We start from the raw sequence: 20,902 nt of genomic DNA on the forward strand, positions 1-20,902 counted from the left end.
CATGTAGCTGTTGAGAATGTTACAATGCAGAGCTACAAATTATTAGGTGTGTTATCAGTCATTTAAGTTCTTCCTAGCTATCTGTATTTTGTTTGTTAAAATATGAACTTTTACTATTAAAATACTATTTTCAACTATCTCTGTTAAGAATTTGGCTTTTTGACTCCTAGAATTTGCTTCTTAAGAGTGGAATGCAAGGAAAAGTGGCACCTTTACTGTTGCTTGCCAACTGTTACTGTTTACTTTGGCTATTGTTTAGGTCTCTTTTCAAACAAGATCTGTGGCCACATTAATCTCAGATTAAAAGCTGCTGATGTTTGCTTGTGTGTGTTGCGAGGTTTGCTACAGTATGTCAATTCTGTATTATTGGAGAAGTGTGCAGTGACTTCTGGGAAGAGTCCATAGTCTTTTTTGAATAGTTACTTGGAGCTTTTACTCCTGCTGACAGCCATACTAATTTAGAGTCAATAACAGAATTTGAGAGGATAAGCAGGCAGCTGACTTCTTTCATTATGGTGTGTGTGCATGGCCACTTCATGACTGTGAGCTTTTTTAATCACGTGTAGTGAAAAAGGAGATTTAATGGGCACGATGCTGTTGCATTTGTGTAACCGATGGCATTGTCCACAGCATTGTTGTTAATATATCAAAAACAAGAAAATGAGCAGGAGGCATACTCTCATAATTTATTATAAGCTTTTCTACTACAGTATTTCAGCAGAAAAAGCCTTCATTAGGATGTATAATATAAAGCAACATAACCTGCAGTTTGAATGGAACATAAGACTAAAAAGGTACGTCACAGAGGAGAGAAGAGAAAATTTTAAAGATTTGACTTTAACCTGCTTAGTTTGAAGGAAGACAATAGAAATAAGGAAATCATAACTTTCAAAAGGTTATTTCGGGTTCACCCGAAGAAGGCTCCACAACCAAAACGTTGTGCTTTTTTTCTTCTCTTTTCAGCATGGAATTAACCTTTACTTGTCCCTTTGCAGCCTATGCATGCTGCCGCAGCTACCTACTTAAACTACTTAAAAGAGAGATGGCTGCCACAATATCTCTTTACACACTGTAAAAAAGCCATTTTTCTCCAATGTACAGTTGTTAAACTGGCTTCCATCAGCCTGTTTGTGAATGTCTGAAGAGTGTTTTGGGGTATCTTTGTCTCTTCCTAACAGGCACCATGAGTCAAACCAGTGAGGACACACCAGAGAAGGGAGAGCAGGAAGATGCAGGACAGAGCTGCGACTGCAGCCTGGCAGAGGAGGAGGAGGAAGAAGATGACGACGACAGCGGAGAGCCCAAAGTGTGCAGAGTGTGTGGAGACAAGGCCACTGGCTACCACTTCAATGCCATGACCTGCGAAGGGTGCAAGGGCTTCTTTCGGTGAGTGCAACCCCCCTCCTTCCTGATACCCCAGTGATACTCCAGGTGTTTCTCTTCAGTAGGAACCTTATTTGCTTTCCTGTGGTGAAAGTTCCAAAGCCCTGTCACATTAAAATAAGCAGCACTTGCACAAAGAGAGTGTGCGTATGTCTCTCAGCAGCAGGCACAAAATAGATAAGATAATCACTTTATTGGCCATATACAATTTCTTGTATTAAGAATTTGTCTTTTTGCATACCCCAGCTTGCTCTCCATGAGACACACAGACAGGGAGAGAAGCTTGGGGTCAGAGCGCAGGGTCAGCCATTTATACAGCGCCCCTGGAGCAGTTGGGGTTAAGTGCCTTGCTCAGGGGCCCAACAGAGTAGGATTCCTCTGCCGGCCACGGGATTCGATCCGGCAACCTTCCACTGTCCACTGTATTATCAATTCTGAGCATGATGCTCAAAGCCAGTCACCGATAAGAAAAGCTTGTCAAATCAATGTGTGCAAAGATGCTTTAAATGGACAGGCAAATTATACACAAACGGCAGGCAGCCTTTTCTCCTGTGTCTTTTATGTAAACACAATTGTACAATTTTAATGATTGCTAATAATAACACCTCCTTACATTTACATAGCACTTTTCATCACAAAGGATTCCAAAGTGCTCACCTAGGAGACTCACAGTAGCCATTCACCAGCAACCCAACTGCACAGCACATTAGGCGCAGTTTGGCCTTCTTAAAGTTCCCCCACAATTCAGCTGGAGAAGCAATTTTTCATTTTCTTTCTTTTTGAAACAGTCAACAAATTGTGCCATGTGAAACGTCTCACCAGAATCTGATAAATAGCACAAAGTTTGCCCTGTGTCTTCAGATTGCAAGTCCTGCTTTCAGAAAATGTCTAAAACTTCACACACACTCTTGAGTAAAACCTCCATGTAATACTTGAGTTTGGTTTCAAAAGTCATCAGTCGATCTGCCATTGTTCTTTGGAGAACTGAATGAGTGCATTCAGAATTTGTGTATTCGGAGTGATATGAGTCTGTCTCAAGCATACAGTATGTCGGGGCCACTTGGCAGAGGATTGGAAATGGTTATGTTTAACTTGTATCCCTCATACTGAAAAAACAGTTGCAGAATCCTGTGTGAATGACACAGTAAGACATTTTGTCCAATCATGAAATAGTCTTTATTATTTTAGTATATGGACAAAATTATTTTCTCTGTTTTATTGTGGTATGTTTTTTTTTCTGCTTGCAATCAGGGCTAGCAAAGACCTTTATGCTCCCCAGTGGCCCTCCTTTACTATATGCAAGATTGAAATGTTCATTGAAGGGTATGAAAAGAAGCACTAATAGAATTATAAGCCCACCGTTTTTGTACTGCCTGTTAGAGAGAAACAGATAATCTCAGTGCTGGAGAGTTATTATATTATTAATAATTGGTTAAGATCAACCAACAGTACCGCAAATGCGGCAGCCAATGCAGCTCTTTATAATTAGTTTCTTTTGACTTTTGTCATTAATGTTTTCTGCAGTCTTCCATGGCTCCCTTCACAGTACATCGATTACTGTTCAACTTATTTCGCTACCATTACACCCACACCAGAACTGAAGAGCTAAAGATGACATGAATACATCCTCTGAAAGCAGATTTGCCTTTAAGATCTTGCTCTTGTATTGGGCAACGAACGTACAGTAAATTAATTGCCTCTTATAATGCTGCATGTTGCTAGGCATCCAACCTGCAGTGGGTAGTGTTAAGACATGGTAACCTGAATCTTCACTGGCAGAGTTCAGTGCCAACAAACCTCTGGCTTCACTAAGACCCAAGATGTCCTGAACACAGTCAGCTAGATGAATATGGATATATCAAAGGAAACTCTTAAGTTTAAAGACAGGTGCTGTCCTATCAGAGGGAGGATTACAGATCAAGCTAACAGAAAATTGTTAGAAAATAATTGTACAATATACTACCACAGTGACATGAGTGTTGAGTAGTTTAAATCATGGAAATAAAAGTGTTTTCTGGTGCATGCCCTGTAACTTTGCAACCAGCTGAATTTCAGTTTTGGCAATTTTATTTACTGTATATCTTGTGAATGTATTTTCTTTAAGGGTTTACAGTATGTTTATTACATGGACTTAATATAATAATAATATTTGTTTAATAATTATTAAATGGAAATGTCTTCATAAAACCTGCTGTATCTACTCTGCCCTCAGTGGTGGTTGATGAGATGTTTATGCTTAAAATAGAAAATGCATATTAGTCATGCAGATGTTTTTACCCTTATGTTGTAATTTGGTTTTGTTTTAATTGCAGCACCAAGAGCTGATGATGCCATAAACTGTACCAGTATTCATTGTACACTCAGACAAAGCAAAGACAAAGGCTCAGCTAAACTGCAATAGAAATTAAAATGAGGTTAATAGAAAATGTCTCTAATTTTGTGGACAGCGATAATACAGTGTGTTACCACACACCAGAGCAGCAGCTTGGAAAATAAAAAAATGGAAGGAGACCATTTTAAAAGACATGGAAGTTACAAATTTTGTGTTTTTCTTTTTTCAAATCCCAGTCACCATGGAGAAACAGTACTGAAGTCATTTTTTCAATTAGAAATGTATTCTAATCCATTAACTTCAGTAAACCCTTGCTTTAATGGATTCACTTTAACACAATCTGTCAAAGAGGGTATTCCTAGTCTTTGCCTCCCCGTGCACAATTCATCATCTTGCAACTGCTGTATGTATGTTTACTGTGATGAGTATTTTGTAGGGATTTTGTGTGAATTTACTGGCACAATGTTTAGTTGTAACAGTACATTAATTGAGTTTACATTGGGAATCAATCTACAGAACAAAAAGGAGTCTTCACAAGGATTCACAACACAATGTGTACATGAAAGCATTCTGGATAAGTACATGAGAGTCTGCCTAGATACAGATGGCAGCTCGTCACATGAAAATTATCAAGCTATAGATAGTATAAAGAAGAGATGCATAAAAGCAAGGATAATACATTTAGTATTGGTTACACTAACTCACTAATCAGTATAATTTACATGATCAACATTCAGGTGCTCTTTAGGAAATAAGACACAAGACAGCAATGAATTCTCAAGAGCAGTAATGGTGAATATTGAATTATGCCGCCACAAACATAACTCCTGCGCAGAAGGATGGGGGAACAGCTGACTGGGTTCATCAGCTGTCCAATCGGTGTTCTGCTACCTTGATACCACTCTAGTCTTTAGGCAGATCGAGGTATCAGGAAGAGAGAGAAGGATTCTACAATAGCCTCACACTGACAGTCAGTTCTCTTCAATCAGTGTCCAGGTTAATGTTGAGCTGAACTGGGACAAAGTCTCAACACAGGGTATTGATTGCTTAGTTGGTGTGAGTTACACAGAAATGGAGAAACTCAGTTTGCTCCCTGCATAGCAGCTTTTGTTGAATAATGCTATATTCAGTTGAGTCACTGAAAATCGCAGAATTCTGTCTGTATGTACAGTATGGGCTCACTCCCTAACTTGGCACTTCAGGAAAAAGTTTAAGTCCCAAAGTTTAGACAAGTTAAGTGTGGTTCTGTTGTCTGTTGTCAATCAGCCAAGTTAGTTTGGTGGAGAGAGGCAGAGAAGAGGTAAAATGCTCACCGCTTTTTGACTGGGGAAAATAGATTTTGTGATTGGCCAAGAAGTCACCAGGTGGAGTAGGTATCCACATTCTGCAGGTCCCCGATTGATTGGTCATCATTGTGAATGATTGACCATGCCCTGTGAGTTTTAAGGTATGTCCAGATGTGCCTCGACATCCAGGTGCCAGCAGTGGACATCCATCATAGGGAGTATTGATACTAGTTCTTCCCTATACTGGGTAAGATGCTTATCCAGAAGACAAACTCATCACCCTTACTTTCCAACACGCAAAGACTACTAGGTCATTCTGTGGCTGTGGATCACAGAGAGGGGACTCACTTAAGTTTCACAGCAACCCCTCCTCCTGAGGCTCATCAATAAGCCCTGCTGCTGCACCTTGCTCTAAAAATGTAAAGAAGTGAAAAACCGTGTCCTAACAGGGTAGCGAGAAAAGAAAAAGACTCAATTTCAGTGTATTTAAGAAATTAGTCAACTGAAAAATTATAATCTGGAGTGTCCTTGTCTCATGTGTAAGAGGAATGTTGTATTTAAAAGCAAACATTCCTGATATGTGCAAACTGAAGGACAAGTTGCTACCATTTAAACTGAAATAGGATGTAGAACACATAACTAAAAAACGGTCTTGGTACAAGAAAACATATGAAAGTAAGTCATGAAATATTACTTGATAATGAACAAGTAATAGGTTTATTCCATGCTGAAAAGAGAACAGAGAAAAAGCAGCGTTTTGGCTGTGAAGCCTTCTTCAGGTGAGATTACTTGATAATGCTGTTTTAAAGTTGTTAGTATAGCAACACTCTTCAGTGTAAACCACATTGCCCAAACACATTAAATTGAATTTCAAATGTAGTGACGGGTGGCTTTGGGAGTTTGGTAACATCATGGTGTAGGGACATGGTCTATTATTTTAATTAGAGTTAAGTGATATTAAGTATTTCTAACAATCTTTGTGTGCTTTGTGTGCTCTGTCACCTGTCACAGGAATATAGTGTAGGAGGTCTCAGCCACAGGATGACCTCATGGTCTTTGTGCGTAAGCAAGTGAGGGAGCGGAGCTTATCTTTTGGATAATAGTCTTTCTCAGGACAGTCCAGATCCATTATCGATATTCCTTTAAGATGGATATCCACAGCTGGCGCCTGAATGACTGGCAGAGGGACACAAGCACATCTGTTTCTCCCCTTTTTGTATGACTTTCCCCCGACTCAGTTTCATTCCCCCAGTGTCAGCTGCCTGAATGACTACCGCCCTGTTGCACTCACATCAGTTATGACCAACTTCGAGCAGTTGGTCAAAGCATACATCACCTCCTTACTGCCTGACACCCTAGACTCACTGCAATTTGAGTATTGCCAGAACAGGTCAACAAAAGATCCTATTGCTTCTGCCCTCCATACTGCCCTCTCGCACCTGGATAAGAAAGGAACATATGTGAGAATGCTGTTTGTTGATTACAGCTCAGCATTCACTACCATAGTGCCCTCAAAGCTTGTCATCAAGCTCCAGGACCTGGGACTGAACACCTCCCTCTGTAATTGGATCCTGGACTTCTTGACGTAACGTCCGCAGGTGGTGAGGGTGGGCACCAACATATCCTCTACCCTGACTCTAAACACTGGAGCCCCCCAAGGCTGTGTGCTTAGCCCTGTCCTCTACTCCTTATTTACCCATGATTGTGTCACCAGGCATAACTCAAACTCCATCATCACGTTTGCGGACGATACAACAGTCATCGGCCTGATCACAGATGGTGAACAGTGTGCGTACAGGGAGGAGGTTGAAACCCTGGCAGCATGGTGCCAGGAGAACAACTTCTCTCTGAACATCAGTAAGACTAAGGAGATGATTGTGGACTACAGGAAACATCAGGGAGGAGATCACACACCTATCTACATCAGTGGGACTGCAGTGGAGAGGGTCAGCAGTTTTAAGTTCCTGGGAGTTAACATCTCAGAGGACTTAACCTGAACCCACCACACCAACACCAAGGTCCAAACAGCACGGCAGCGCCTATTCTTTCTCCATAGGCTAAAGACATTTGGCATGCCATCACATATCCAGGCCAACTTCTACAGGTGCACTATTGAGAGCATCCTGACTGGTTGCATCATTGCCTGGTATGGGAATTGCTCCGCCCGGGATCGCAAAGTACTGCAGAGGGTGGTGAAGTCAGTGCAGCTCTCCAAGATACCTTGAGCTGCTTAAGAACTGGAGAGGCACTGAGCCAGCAGAGCATGGATTGGACAGACCCAGTCAGCTGTTCCCCCACCCTTCTGTGCGGGAATTACGAATCCCCAGTTGTGGATGAGTATAATTCAGTATTTACCCTCTCAACAATAAAATTGTTATGTTATTTTATGTATCTTTTCTGTATTAGCTTGATATTTTGAATGCTTTTATGTATATATTGGTTTAATGTATCAACAAATGTCTTTCATGTGTAAATCCCTGTGAAAACTCCTAGTTGTTCTGCCAGTTGATTCCTAATAGCCAAAGTAAACTTTATTTACTTTTACAACTTTTACTGTTACAACTAAATATCGTGCCAGTAAATATACAAAACCCCTACAATAGTATAGTGAATAAAAGAATTTAGTTTATGCTATGAGTCCACCCACTGAAGAGACAGATGGTTCTGAATTAATTAATCCAAGATGAAGGCATTGTACTGTATTATCCCAACTGTACAATACCAATGAGACTGGCCTGTCAACAATACAGTACATTATTTTTACAATACAGTGTAATACAAAACAGTATTGTTACAAATAGGGGTTACAAAAATAGGGAGTGTCAGAAAATAACTGAACGGATTAATCAATAAGTAAATTAAATTATCTTAACCCCCAAATTATAAAGATTTTGCCAAAAATGTACCTGAGCAGCTGGTACACTTAGAAGCACATTAATTCTTTGTTCTGTGGCACAGTTTTGATTAAAGTAATAATTCAGGTACACTGTGTTAAACAATTATTTATTAATAATGGCAATACACACAATAAAAAATACACAACATAAACATTCAACATACAATTATTCTTTACAAACAAGGTGTCCCAAAGGTCTACACTCTGACGAATCAGAGAAAACTCAGACTGATACCTAATATTTAATTCTTAGGCTAACAACAGAGATAAATCTGCTGTCTAAACTGAACAGAAAAACAAGTTAGAGTTAAATCTCTCTATAAACCTGGATGCTACAAAAGGAGTGGGAACCACTCTATTCTAGAAATGCATCCACTTACCAGGAGATGCCATTTTAACCAACGGCTTATCTATACAAGAAATCGTTTTTTTTTAAACAAAAGAATGACAAGCTCTCTCACAAAGTTCACATACTGTATTTAACTCTAGTCTGTTTTTTATGGATAATCTGGACAAGGACCTCTTGTTTTCTGTTTTAATTTTCTTTCTCTTATGTCTCCCTTTTTCTCCTTTCTTCTCTCTCTGTACCTGCTTGTACAGCATAAAACTGTGTTCCTAGCCTGTTGATGATTTTTAATGATTTACCCAGCACTTAATTAACTAAGGTAGACCAAGGTAAATGTTACAATTGCTTCGATCAGTGAATCTCAGACACCTATGTACATCTCAGCAAACATCTCCTTACTTTGAAGCTCAACCCCCCCACTGGAAATGTTGATATTAGCCAGGTGCTAACTATTGTCCCTTAGATTATGACACCTCAATATTATGACACTTCCCAATAACCATATCAGTATACTGTATTATTTTTAAATACAGTGCAGTCACATATATACATATTCAGTATGCATACTGTATATACAATATACAGTATATAAATGTTCATATATGAATGTGTTTTATAGGCATCCTGTCCAGGGTGTACTCTGCCTTCCAGCTGTTGCTTCTTTGACGCTGAATTGGAAGAAGTGACTAGAAAATGAATGCATGGACGAGTGTGTTTTTTTTTACTTGAAATATCTCATGGGTAATTTAATGGACAGCAGACAATACAGGACATCCCTTCCACCCTTTTACTCCAGTAAAGTGAGGGTGTACAGTAATGGAACAAATAATAGGTTTATTCCATGCTGAAAAGAGAAGAGAGAAAATGCAACATTTAGGCTGTGAAGCCTTCTTCGGTATACAGTAATTACCACCTTATATGTCTATATACAAATATCAGAGGCCTTTGACACCCTCTAATGGCAAGTCCCTGCTATTACAATACTTTCCAATACTGACCCACAACACATTCCTTGCCATCTTAAGTGATTAAGAAATTCCAAGTCTTATTTTTTCTTGAATTTCACTGTACTCCTTCTATGTAACTAGTCCTTGTTATTTATTATTGCTCAATAAAGTGTTGTATTTCTGCCTTTTTTTCTGTGTTGATCTCTAAGACCAGGGGTTCTTAAATTTTTAGAGGCCTCGCACCCCCTGCAGCTGTTTAATGGATTGCAAAAGGTAATGTACTGTACAGATTGTAAAAAAATTACATCTGGTTCCTTCAATTCAAGACTCAATAACAGTCCAGAATTAAAATAAGTAACTATAATTAACATTTCAATTCACAAATTATGACAAATTTGAAGTTTTTAAATAGATCATATAGAAGAACAACTGTAACAGCACAAGCGACTGAAAAATCTGCGCACTTGAAACAGAAGCAAAATGAGTAGAAATTTTAACTCTTTATTGCTGGTGACAGGCAGTAGTCCAGTGTTTGCTACTTTGTTTTAATTTAAGTTTTGAGTGTTATGACATGTGGAGGTTTGTTACACCTACACAAGAAACAAAAAACACATACTGACCAAGCATATACTGTATACAATAGTGGCATTTCTCCATCTGTCCTGATGACTTTTGAAGTATATTGGGAGGACATTCTATGTTTAAATTGTTCATTGCTCCCACATCCCCTAGACTCCCTTCTGCGACCCAGGTATTACACCATTTGGGCTACAGTCTTCTGGACTTTGATGCAGCTGATGGTGAGATGATATTGCTCTGTGCCTCAAGCAGACCAACCTGATTCTCTACTGATTCTGTATCTATTTTGTCCCATGTTTCTTCTCATCAGACGTGCCATGAAGCGTCGTACTCAGTTCAGCTGCCCCTTCCAGAACTCCTGCATCATCACCAAGAATAACCGCCGGCAGTGCCAAGCCTGTCGCCTCCGGATCTGCCTGGAGGCTGGAATGCGCAAGGAGTGTAAGTCTTTTCAGTGATATACCTTGGTAGTTTGCAGTCTTATGTTGGATTTTTTTTTATTGTCTTATTACAAAAACACCTCCATTTTGTTCTACAGTATGTGTCTTGTTTCCTGGTTGCATTTCAGTGACTGACATAATTACCCCGGTGTCCTGGACAGAATTTCCCATTGGCCCTTGCCAATCATGGCCTCGAAATATTCGCCATCTATGAATTGGCTTCACCACTCTGCTCTCCTCCCCACTGATAATCGATGTGTGGTGAGCGTTCTGGCGCACTATGGCTGCCGTCGCATCATCCAGGTGGATGCTGAACATTGGTGGAGGGGATCCCCATTACCTGTAAAGTGCCATATAAGTGTAACTAATTATTAGAATTATTAAAAATTGTCTTGGAAGAATCTGAAATGATCATAATTGTCACTTATGTGATGTACCTAAAGATCTGGTTGTCATCTTTAGCGTGTTTAGAGCCCCTGTTGAAGCCCCATACCACATGCTATCTGATTTGCTAGCAAAAGTAATTAATCATTTCTGTTTTCTGCCTACCCATCTCACATGTTGCCCCCTACATGTGTCTCCTACCCCTTCCCCTGTATTTTATGATCAGGCAGTCATCACATCACAAAGCAGTTAAGTCAACACAATGCCCTTTTCTAAATTATATACTGTACTGCTGTCATGATGTATTCTTCTGAAATCAACAGCAAAAAAATTATTTCATTTACACATCATCTACAGTATACACCCTGTATTTGATTTGTCTATGCCAGGCAGGCAGGTAGCTCCAAATTCATGGTCAAGGTTTCCATGGCATGAAGCAATCAGACTACCTCCCTTGGATGAGATGTCAGTCCATTGCTGAGCAAACCTCTAGCAAACGCTGGTCCCCAGTGATACTGGGTGGACAGCAGCAATCTCAATATTGCGGTACAGTACCTTTCGCAAGTTACAAAGGCAGAGTCAGTGTGTATTCGAACCCACAACACACCAGTTTTGACTCCAGAGATTTGTCCACCACACTGTACTGCCCAAATTGACTGAATGGGACTGAAAACAAGCGATATAACACTCTGACCCCGTCCCCTGTGCTGATTTGTGTTTCCTAGTAATCATGTCTGATGCAGCAGTGGAACAGCGACGGGCTCTGATCAAGAAGAAGAGAGAAATTCACAAAGAGACACAGCTGTGCACAGCTGAGGAGCCTACCCTGACGCCGGAGCAGGAGAGAATTATTTGTGAGCTGCTGCAGGCCCAGAAAGATCATTTTGACCTCAGCTTCTCAGGCAGCAAGACATTCCGGGTACGACAGCCAAACTGTTAAGAAGGAAATTAAAAATTATACTGCCGCTGCAGAGGAGAACAGTAAGAGTGTTAGTGTTCATTCTTAAAGTAGCTCATGGAGCAAATACAGCTGTTTAGAAGGATGTCGCATAGCTGTCCTTAACATGAACTTTTTATTGAGAGAATGTAAGCCTTGAAAAGATCTTTCAGGAGCAGTCATGAGATTACGTCACGTTAAAACTGGAAAAAAAGTTAATAAGGCTGCCGTTGACTTCTTTAAAGAAGACCGTACATTCCATTTCCATGCCTGGAGCATCAGAGTTTCTGAGGGTTATGCCTCTGTTCTTTATGTATTCTGAGCACATTCTGAACACAACCAAATACTACATCCATTATGTTAGCCTCATATTAAAATATCTCATCTGTGTCATATAAGCTGTTAACTGAAATGAGGAACAATCAGCCAGGACAATTCACATAACTATTGTCTTTAACATTCTGTGGATGGTTATATTCTGAATTACAGAATCCAGGATTTAAATCCTATGGAGGCTAACTTAATCAAATCTGCACATTTATTGTGTTGATAGACTTTCCACTGTAAGGAACCCATGAGGTGCTTTAAAAAAGTAACATTTAATCTTTCTAGTCAACTGTCAGAAGATCCATGTGATATTGTAATTAACTGATCTATGTATTTATTAATCCTCAAATTGTGTAACTTTGAAAAACTCCAACAATTAGTCTATTGTATAACTATTCTTACTAATTGTTTACTTAGCTTTCCTCGTGTCATTTCAAGCTGTATTGTTAGGTAAGATACTTGTAGAATGTCCTGAATTGATTCATCAACAGCCTATCTGTCTCACTTGGTTGTAAGAAGTTACTTGATCCAAGAATCTTGTCCAACTGTTTCTTGAACCATATGGGTAAAAAAGGCTTTAGGGTTTTGAATACTTGAATCATGGCAAGTAATAACTGTTCAGAGCAAAAAGGGGCTTAGTTTCTTTAGCTGTCAGTGTAGAACATTTTTTAAACCCCAGAATGTATCTGTTTGCTCTTCTTTAGACAGATTTTAGAACAACAATATCTTTTTATACCATGGTGAAGAATGATACGATGATCTTTCTGTTGCTTACTGAATTGAGTTTTGATCAATTATAATGAAATGCCAATCCCTATATCAGTGTGGTGTCTTTACACATAATAAATGTTTATGTTAGCCAAGTCATTCTTATTCAATATTAAATAACTTATTCTTAATGAATAACTGTTGTTTGTAACAGTAAAGAACTTTAAAAACAAAACTGGAAGCTCATATTGAGAATGGTTTTTACATGAAAAAAATACAAACAAAATACATACAAACTCTGTAAAAGGCAGATTACAGGTCACGTAACTTGCTTGTCTCCTTTGTTGCAGCCCATGAATCGCAAATCAGAGCACATATGCAGCTCCACACCTCTGAGCAGCCCCGAGGATGAGTCCCAGGACAAGGGAGTGACCAGCTCCCTTAACCAACTCAGTTACCCCTGTTTAGGAGACAAGGAAGACCAAACGCAGTACAGGAGCAAACCCACTGTCTTCTCCACGCTACCTCATATAGCCGACCTGTCCACCTACATGATCCAGCAGATAATTAATTTTGCCAAAGTTCTCAGCTTTTTTAAGTGAGTATCTATATAAATTCTGATTGCAACTGATGTTCTCTTGTTAAAGGTCTGAATGTTGTGTGATTACAGCTGTAGAGCTGTGACCCACAGTCTTACTTGAACATGATGTCAAGTTATGCTTAGAAAGCATTTCTCTTTATTACATTTTACAGCACAAGTGTGTTTAGTTATGCTTTTAATTTGGTGTTCAAAGGGGACTCATGATTGAAGACCAGATTTCATTGCTGAAAGGAGCCACATTCGAAATTTGCCAGATCCGTTTTAACATGCTTTTCAACGATAAGAAAGGGACCTGGGAATGTGGCCCCCTCACCTACCACATGGATGATGCAGCCCATGGTAAGTTAGTTGGAAATCGGGTGGAGTCTGTGCCCACTGTAGTGTTTGGTTAGGTCTGTGACAGTATCCTGCCAATATTGAACTGGGGAGAGGCATGTGTGGTTTGAAGAACAGATATTGGGGCTTCTGAAAAATGAAATGTGTTGCTACTGCTGTTCAATGACAAGGGCTATAATTTTTAGTTTTACAGTTAACACCCTTTTCTTACCGACTAAATTCTATGTGCCTTAGTTTTAAAATGTCTGCTCTCATGCCCTCTGCCCTCCCATTTTACCAGAAGAAAAATACTGCCAGTGCTTTTGCGTTACTGCTACTTTTTTTACATGATCCTCATTACAGAAATATGGGCCACAACAATAACAGACCCAACAACTTCACATTTTTCAGCTGTTGTTGCAGAGGGCTGTTGAAAGACAGTTTAAAGAAAATGACACCGAACAGACAGCCGTGTGTCTTGAAAACAATTTTCAAGAGAAAAAAAGGGACAGAAATGTTAATTAACACTTAAACCAATGTGGGAAGAGTCATACATCAGTGCTACTTGTTCTTTAAAATGTGTTGTTTAGTGATGGTACAGTATGTGAAGCTTCTTTGCCTCAGCAACAGGGACTGCTAACAGAAGCCAGGAAGGAGTACCATTTTAAACTGTGTAATCATAGCCATAGCCAAAATGTAAATGTAGTGGCTCTCTGAAGGCACCAGTTCTGTAGGGTTTGGGTATTTACTGTGACAATTATTAATTGTAGCAGTAAATCACAAAGTTAATTCTTTTGATGGCTTTAGAATCCAACCATGCGACATAACTCAAACAACGCACACACACAGGTACTAATACACGAGGATACATTTATTAATACATAAAATATGCACATAAACCTAACAGATCTTATCGAGAGGGTTATCAGAATACAAAAGATATATATTCAGTCAGTTACAAAGAGTTACATATATCAAGAGGACATACGTTCAGTATATCATTCATTAAGACCGTTTCATAAACGAACTTGGTTATAACTTCTACACTAGATACTCAAAACAAGTACATAACTCTTAGGAATTAAATTGATATCAACTGGTTGGGATAACAATTGAATTCTCGAGCTGTAATGCATTGAAGTTGAATACTCATCCAATCTCTGGGGATTCATATCTCCTGCAGGCACAAACAATCAGCTGCAGGCTTGTTGCTGTCCAATCCGCGCTCTCTGGCTCCGTGCCAGGCTGTGCTGTGCAGCTTGCGACGGTGCGCTGCTGATGCTCGCTGACCGGCTAGTTAGTGTTGGCTTTAACTAGCAAAGTTTGTGCACAGGAGAAAAGATGACTGTGTATCCCAGCAAGTCAGGAAGAGGACCGGTTCGTTCCTGATGAAGCGCTAGTTCTGAATAGTGATTCAGCTGTCCACAGTTCCGACCTGTTCACGAGGCCTGCTGCTGTTGCTAACCTCGGGTGGATCCTCTGGTTACTCTCTGGCAACCTCCGCTCTAGACTCTTAGAACAAAGGAAAGTTCTGGCACTCGGACACACTGGCCGTTCCGTGGTTGTCCGGGCTGAGTCTCAGGATGGTCAGGAGGCGCGCTGCGAGAATGTCCTGCCCTTGGGAGCCTTCTGCTCCTGGGCTGTCCTGCCCTGGAATTCTCCTTTGAATTCCCTTTAGAAAAGTCCACAGAAGTCCACTGAATCCCTGAATCTCTCTGAATCTCTGTGTTGCCTGTTTTTACCTGGAGGAACTTCAGCTCGTTGATTGGCTGAAAGTTCCATGGGCATCAGAGTCCCACGTGGGTTACTCGGCCCTACCAGTCCCTGATTGGTTGATCAAGGTGAGATATGAGTCACTTACTCCTGACACTTAGGAATGCAGTCCAGATGTCCATCTGGCACTCCCTAGACAGATAGGCACCAATGGATGACCATTGATCATGATAGCCAGGCTTAGCTAAGTGCATCCCCCTTTGGGAGCTGTCCTAGGAAACCTTATCAAAAGAACTTTAAATCAGCCTGCATGAATAGTTTCTCTGTGGCTGCACCACAGAGATGAACAGAGAAATGGGGCCTCATTTGGGAAGCTCAGAAACACTTAATTCTGCCTTATTAACAAGCATTGCCGCTACAACTGAAAGAAGGGCTTCTCATTTTCTTTGTACTGTTTTCATTGTCATTTAATGAGCTAATGCCACACGTTTTACTGTTTACTGTTTTACTTGTTCTGTCCAAAAACAGTTCTTAAAGAGAACATGGTGTGTCTTAGTTATTGTATTAACAATGAAGAGAAAGGAACAATTATCCTAGTAAACTGACAAAGCAGAAAAAGTGGCAATATATTGATTTGCATCTTTCACGTTGTTCTCAAGTGTATTCTTTTGCTTCATTGTTTTTTTTGTGGTAAAAACAAAAATGAAGGGAAAGCAGATGCACCAATTTGATAAAATTGTATGGTGTTTTGAGGCATACTGTATTTCCATTGTTGTTGGAACTCTTGGGAGTTAACTTTTTGGGTATGAACTGCACATTTGAAATCCCTGGCCTTTTTTGCATCCAATGTGTATAGTTATTGTAAATTTAGATTAGTTACTGTGACTTGATCTTTTTTATAATTCAGGTTATTAATTATGTAAAAGGGACTACAATTCTTTGGCTCAGGAGAAAATTGACAGGGAGGTTGACATCAGTTTTCAGTAAGATATGATTCCTGATCCTCCTTTAAATACCTTATTTCTTTCAGGTAAATCAGCCAATTACTGTCTAATGGTTCTGCTCTTGGCCATTCCTGCCTGGTGATATCACTGCTGCCAAGCAACCTGCAGAAAACTTAAGCTTTGAACACTGAGATAAATATTAGACTGGATTTTTTCAAAATAATTGCTGAAGATGATAGTATAATAATAGGTGTTTTTGCTGTCCTTGTTTTATATTTTCATTTTTTCATAAAAGGAAAAGTGTAATTGCCTTAAATCATTGTTTAGTTTGGTGTTTCTATGCTATTTCTGTTACTCAGCTATCATTAACCTCATGACAAATAATGATTTATATTTAATTTATAATGAGCAGTAGTAATGCTGTTTTTTGTTACATTTCTTTAAAACAAAAATATTGAAATAAGTAATCTCACTATGCTTTGTGAATACTAACTCTCTGTGCAAAACAAAAATCTTATCTAACTGACAACATCTATAAAATCACTAAAAATGAACAACTTTGTTTTAATGCAAGTAAAACTTGCCATCTAAAATGTCTTCCAAAAAATATGAACAATGTCTTGTAGATTATCTGAGTTTTGCCTATCATTTAAAATGATTGACCTTTAACACTGCCTTTTTGCTAGTTGGACAGTAGACTGGGTGCAATTTCTCTGCTTTGTTCTCCTTTTACAAAAGCACTGTTCTATTTCTGTGGCTTTCCCAGAGGGGCATCCCTTAGTAATTAGAATTTATTTCTCATTCTCATTGCCCACACTCACATAGGTGATGTTTAAACAAGAAAAGAAAAGTAATTCTTTTATCCCAGCCATCTTTAATGTGAAGGATGCATGGCATCCTGACATTTTTGTCAATCATGACATGATTTCAACAGATAATGTCCGGATTTGAACTAAATTGGAGTTAACTGCACTTTTGCTCCCCTCAATTATGTTTAGAAGGAATAGTGCTCATGCAGTATCTGGGTCTGCAACAAAAACACTGTTCTCTCCAAGAAAAGTTTTTTTTTTCTGATGGGATATTGTGTCATGGGCTGTGACATGTCTGTCTCACCAGGAGACAAATTTATTAGTGATGCACACACAGAGGACACATACAAACATCAGAAAGGTTAAAAATGTGAATAGGCCATTTGGCCCAATTAGCTTGTTTGGTTGCTAGATGCTAATAGAAATAAGAAATAAGAGTACCATTATTTAGAAATAAAGGAGTTTAGGCTTACTCTGCAATGCTCAGAGTTCACTGCATCCCTTTCCTGCCACAGTTTTCTAATCCACATACAGTATCTGGTCTGCCACACAAAGCGAGAACAAAGCAAATGCAATTTAACACGTGGTGATCCCATTTTATGCTGTAATTTTTTATACTGACTTCTGAACTCTAACTTGCTTTTTGAGCTCAGTGTTTGGCACTGCTATAGGGGAACAGGTGGAAGATCTGTCAGTATGTGTGGTGGACTGGCAGTTGTGGATTTGAATCTCCTGCTCTGTGTGCACAAAGATGTCATGCTTTGCACTTAGAAATGATTCCTAATGGATTAATTGAACTTTGAATTTTTTATCATTTTCTATGGAGATGTTAATATGGAATCTCCCAAATATACATTTAGCAAGACACTATCTTTACAATTTGATATTGTTACAAATGGGGGGTTATGAAAATCAATCAGACTGAGCGGTTTAGTCAATAAGTAAAATAATCATTCATAACCCCCAACCTGAAAGTGATTTCTTTAGAATATAAGAACGTTGGTATAATTAGAAGCACATGAATTCTTTGTTCTCTGGCAGTTTTGTTGAGAAGAGTAATAATCCAGGCACAATTGGTTAAGCAAGTATTTATTACAATGACAAGATATAAACTACACTACACACAACAAAACATACAACACACAAGTTATACTATGTACAGTTTTTACAAACAAGGCATTTCAGAGGCCTAACATTCTGGTCACCCAGGAAACCCCAGACTGCTGGCCACTCTACAAAACCAACGGTAACAGGTGCGTGCTGCGACTCTCTAGAACTTGCTGTGATTTTCTTATGATTATGTAAATGAAGGCTACGACTGAAAATCCTAGGAAAAGTCGTGTACTGTGACGCTGGCATAAGGTAAACTTTACAACTGTTTTTGCTGAAGACGTCAGCAAACATCCTCCCTGCTTTGAAGCTAAAAGTGTTTACTGTGCCAAGTGTAACAAATGGATGCTGCACATTGGTGGTGGTGGAGGTGAGTTTCCATTACCTGTAAAGCGCTTTGAGTGGAGTGTCCAGAAAAGCGATATATAGGTGTAAGCAATAATAATAAAAATAATAAATGTTATCTAAAATCCAAGAGACACTTCTTAGTCACCTTAGGCTGTAGCAATATTTAAGTGCTTAAAAACAGTGTGGAGCTTGATAGCCATTTCCTCAGGAGGAGTAAGGGGGAGCAGAGAGAAGTAGTACTTTTCCTACAGGAAGTCAGTGTATCCAGCACGCCAGACAGTCCTATCTCTTCTGTGACACCACCCTTCTTTCGTGTTAAGGGGTGGTGCTGTCCACCTCCTCTCCCGGTCACATCTTTTCTGCACTGCACAAGCTGTTTTTTCCTCACTTCTGTGTGTCCGGCTCCCTGATAATACTGTAGCATTCTGCTCCTCCCTGGAGTTAAGGACTGTGCCGTTGCTCCATGATCTTGAGCTGCAGCTGCCCTCTCCCTCCCCAGGATCCTATTTAAGGGTGGCCCCCTTAGCTTTCTTCCTCATTGCACTGCATGGGAAGCTATGGGAAGCTGTGTTCTCCCTTTCTCTCTACCTGCAATCTCTTTGCCTTATACAGTATAGCACCTTTCTCTGTAAGTAAAGGGGCAATAAACACTTTGTGAAGCTGAAAACCTGCCTCCTGCATATTCGCTTTTGCTGTCCTCTCTGACAACCTGGTTTTGGGCCGATTTGCCACAATATGTTGACCATAACGGTCATTACTTATTGCTGCTGGTTTGCCTTCTTCCTTTTGAGTCATCAGCTCGCTTCTTAACAAATCAAATACAATGTTTCTTTAACTTCTTTTTCAGATTCGATCACCTTTGTTTTGGCAGCTGCACTTCGTGCAGTGTCTGTCTTCTGAGGCCACTCTGCCATCAGATTGATAACATGGCTTTTGTGTACTCCCCATGTGCTGTATGTGTAGCATACAGTCTGTTTGCAGTGCAAGTTCCTTATGCAAACAACTTTAGCCTTATTTATTAGTAGTTATGCAAGACTGATGAATCAGAATTTCATTGTGCAAACCTTCTAAATTCCTTGCCTGGAAAGATTTTGAGGTGATTATTTATGATAATATATGGATATTTACTTATCTACATACATAATAAAATGTTCTAGATTAAATGCATGTGTTAATGTTAAGCATCAAATAACATGGACATAGTTATCTCTGTTCTTTTGGTGAGGTCCATTTTCCCTCTAACTCCTTGCCTCTCTTTCTTCTGCCTTATGGTTTCGTCTGTTTCTGGTTGGTGTTGATGTCACTCGTTCTTGTCCTTCTCCAGCTGGGTTCCAGCAACACCTCTTGGACCCCCTGCAGAAGTTCCACTACACCCTGCGCAGCCTAAAGCTCCACGATGTAGAGTACGTGCTTATGCAGGCCATCTCCCTCTTCTCCCCAGGTACTGTGTGATACAGCAAGTGAAATATTTTAATGTTTCTTTTTCGAAGATTAATAAATAAGAAAGGTTACAAAATGAGAGGATTCTAGTCGCCCCATCTTCATTAGTTGGGTTCTAGCAGTCTAAAGATCCAAGAATATAAAAAAGTTGTTTCTTGAAGTGTCTGATTCAAAAATGTGGTTTTATGTCCTGAATGTTCAAAATTCTGATTTCCACCTGTGACATGGGTGCATGTGGAATTTTTACTTTAAACAGGAGGTCATGTTTACTGAGCAACTTTCTTTTTTGTGATATTTGTAAGGTTCTGAATTTCTTGTTTGACTTTTACTTGTAGATCGTCCTGGTATTACACACCATGAGATCATTGACAAGTATCAGGAGATGTTCGCTATGATTTTAAAGAGTTACATTAACACTAAGAGGTCTTCTTCAGATCACAGGTGAGCACAACATACAGTACATGTTTCAAAAAGGCTTGCTGGATATACATCAAATTAATGTTGTATTGTTATTAGTGGAACCAAGAATAATCATCGTAATATAGAATAACTAGAATACTACCAGGGGACTTATGCACCCTTGAAGTCTTGCCCAGGATGTAGACTGGTGTTCCTGAACAGCTGGACATCACCATCAGTGATGAGGTGCTAACCTAACAGCTGGATAATACTATTAGTTACAAACTCCTAACAGTACACCTGGAAGACACCATCAGTGATGAGGATGTTATCAGCATGGTGTTTAATTTTTGGCAGTGTTTCATCATCATTTACTAAAATAAAAAACAGTTTGTTCACAAACATTTTTGTCATAAATTTTGTCAATGAAATTAACACTGGCTAGACATTCAGTGACATTCAGATCCTAACCAAACAGCATGATGTTAATATACTCTAGTTATATAAAATATATACATGTTTTTAGTTCAATTCAGTTTTAGTCTGTGTAATATAAGGAATAAAATTATTATATATATATATCAAATAATGTTTTTGAACACATAAGAACCATGAGCCTAAAAAATCATTTGAATTCAAACACGGACAAAAATCATAA

At 39.3% G+C, this 20,902-nt stretch overlaps 1 protein-coding gene across 1 annotated transcript in view; it reads left to right on the forward strand.

Annotated features, from left to right (window-relative positions):
• Positions 1 to 20,902, forward strand: part of nr1i2 (nuclear receptor subfamily 1, group I, member 2) — a 66,348-nt gene that overhangs the window by 33,567 nt on the left and 11,879 nt on the right. Inside the window, exons 3-9 of the mRNA XM_088914617.1 lie at positions 1,179 to 1,386; positions 10,080 to 10,210; positions 11,319 to 11,512; positions 12,916 to 13,163; positions 13,360 to 13,505; positions 19,730 to 19,846; positions 20,181 to 20,286. Of these exons, the coding sequence (XP_088770743.1) occupies positions 1,184 to 1,386; positions 10,080 to 10,210; positions 11,319 to 11,512; positions 12,916 to 13,163; positions 13,360 to 13,505; positions 19,730 to 19,846; positions 20,181 to 20,286 (1,145 nt within the window). The 5' untranslated portion in view covers positions 1,179 to 1,183. The remainder of the gene's footprint in view (positions 1 to 1,178; positions 1,387 to 10,079; positions 10,211 to 11,318; positions 11,513 to 12,915; positions 13,164 to 13,359; positions 13,506 to 19,729; positions 19,847 to 20,180; positions 20,287 to 20,902) is intronic.

The sequence above is a fragment of the Atractosteus spatula genome, chromosome 4 (genome assembly GCF_055471065.1).
Source record: "Atractosteus spatula isolate fAtrSpa1 chromosome 4, fAtrSpa1.hap1, whole genome shotgun sequence".
NCBI classification, from domain to species: Eukaryota; Metazoa; Chordata; class Actinopteri; order Semionotiformes; family Lepisosteidae; genus Atractosteus; species Atractosteus spatula.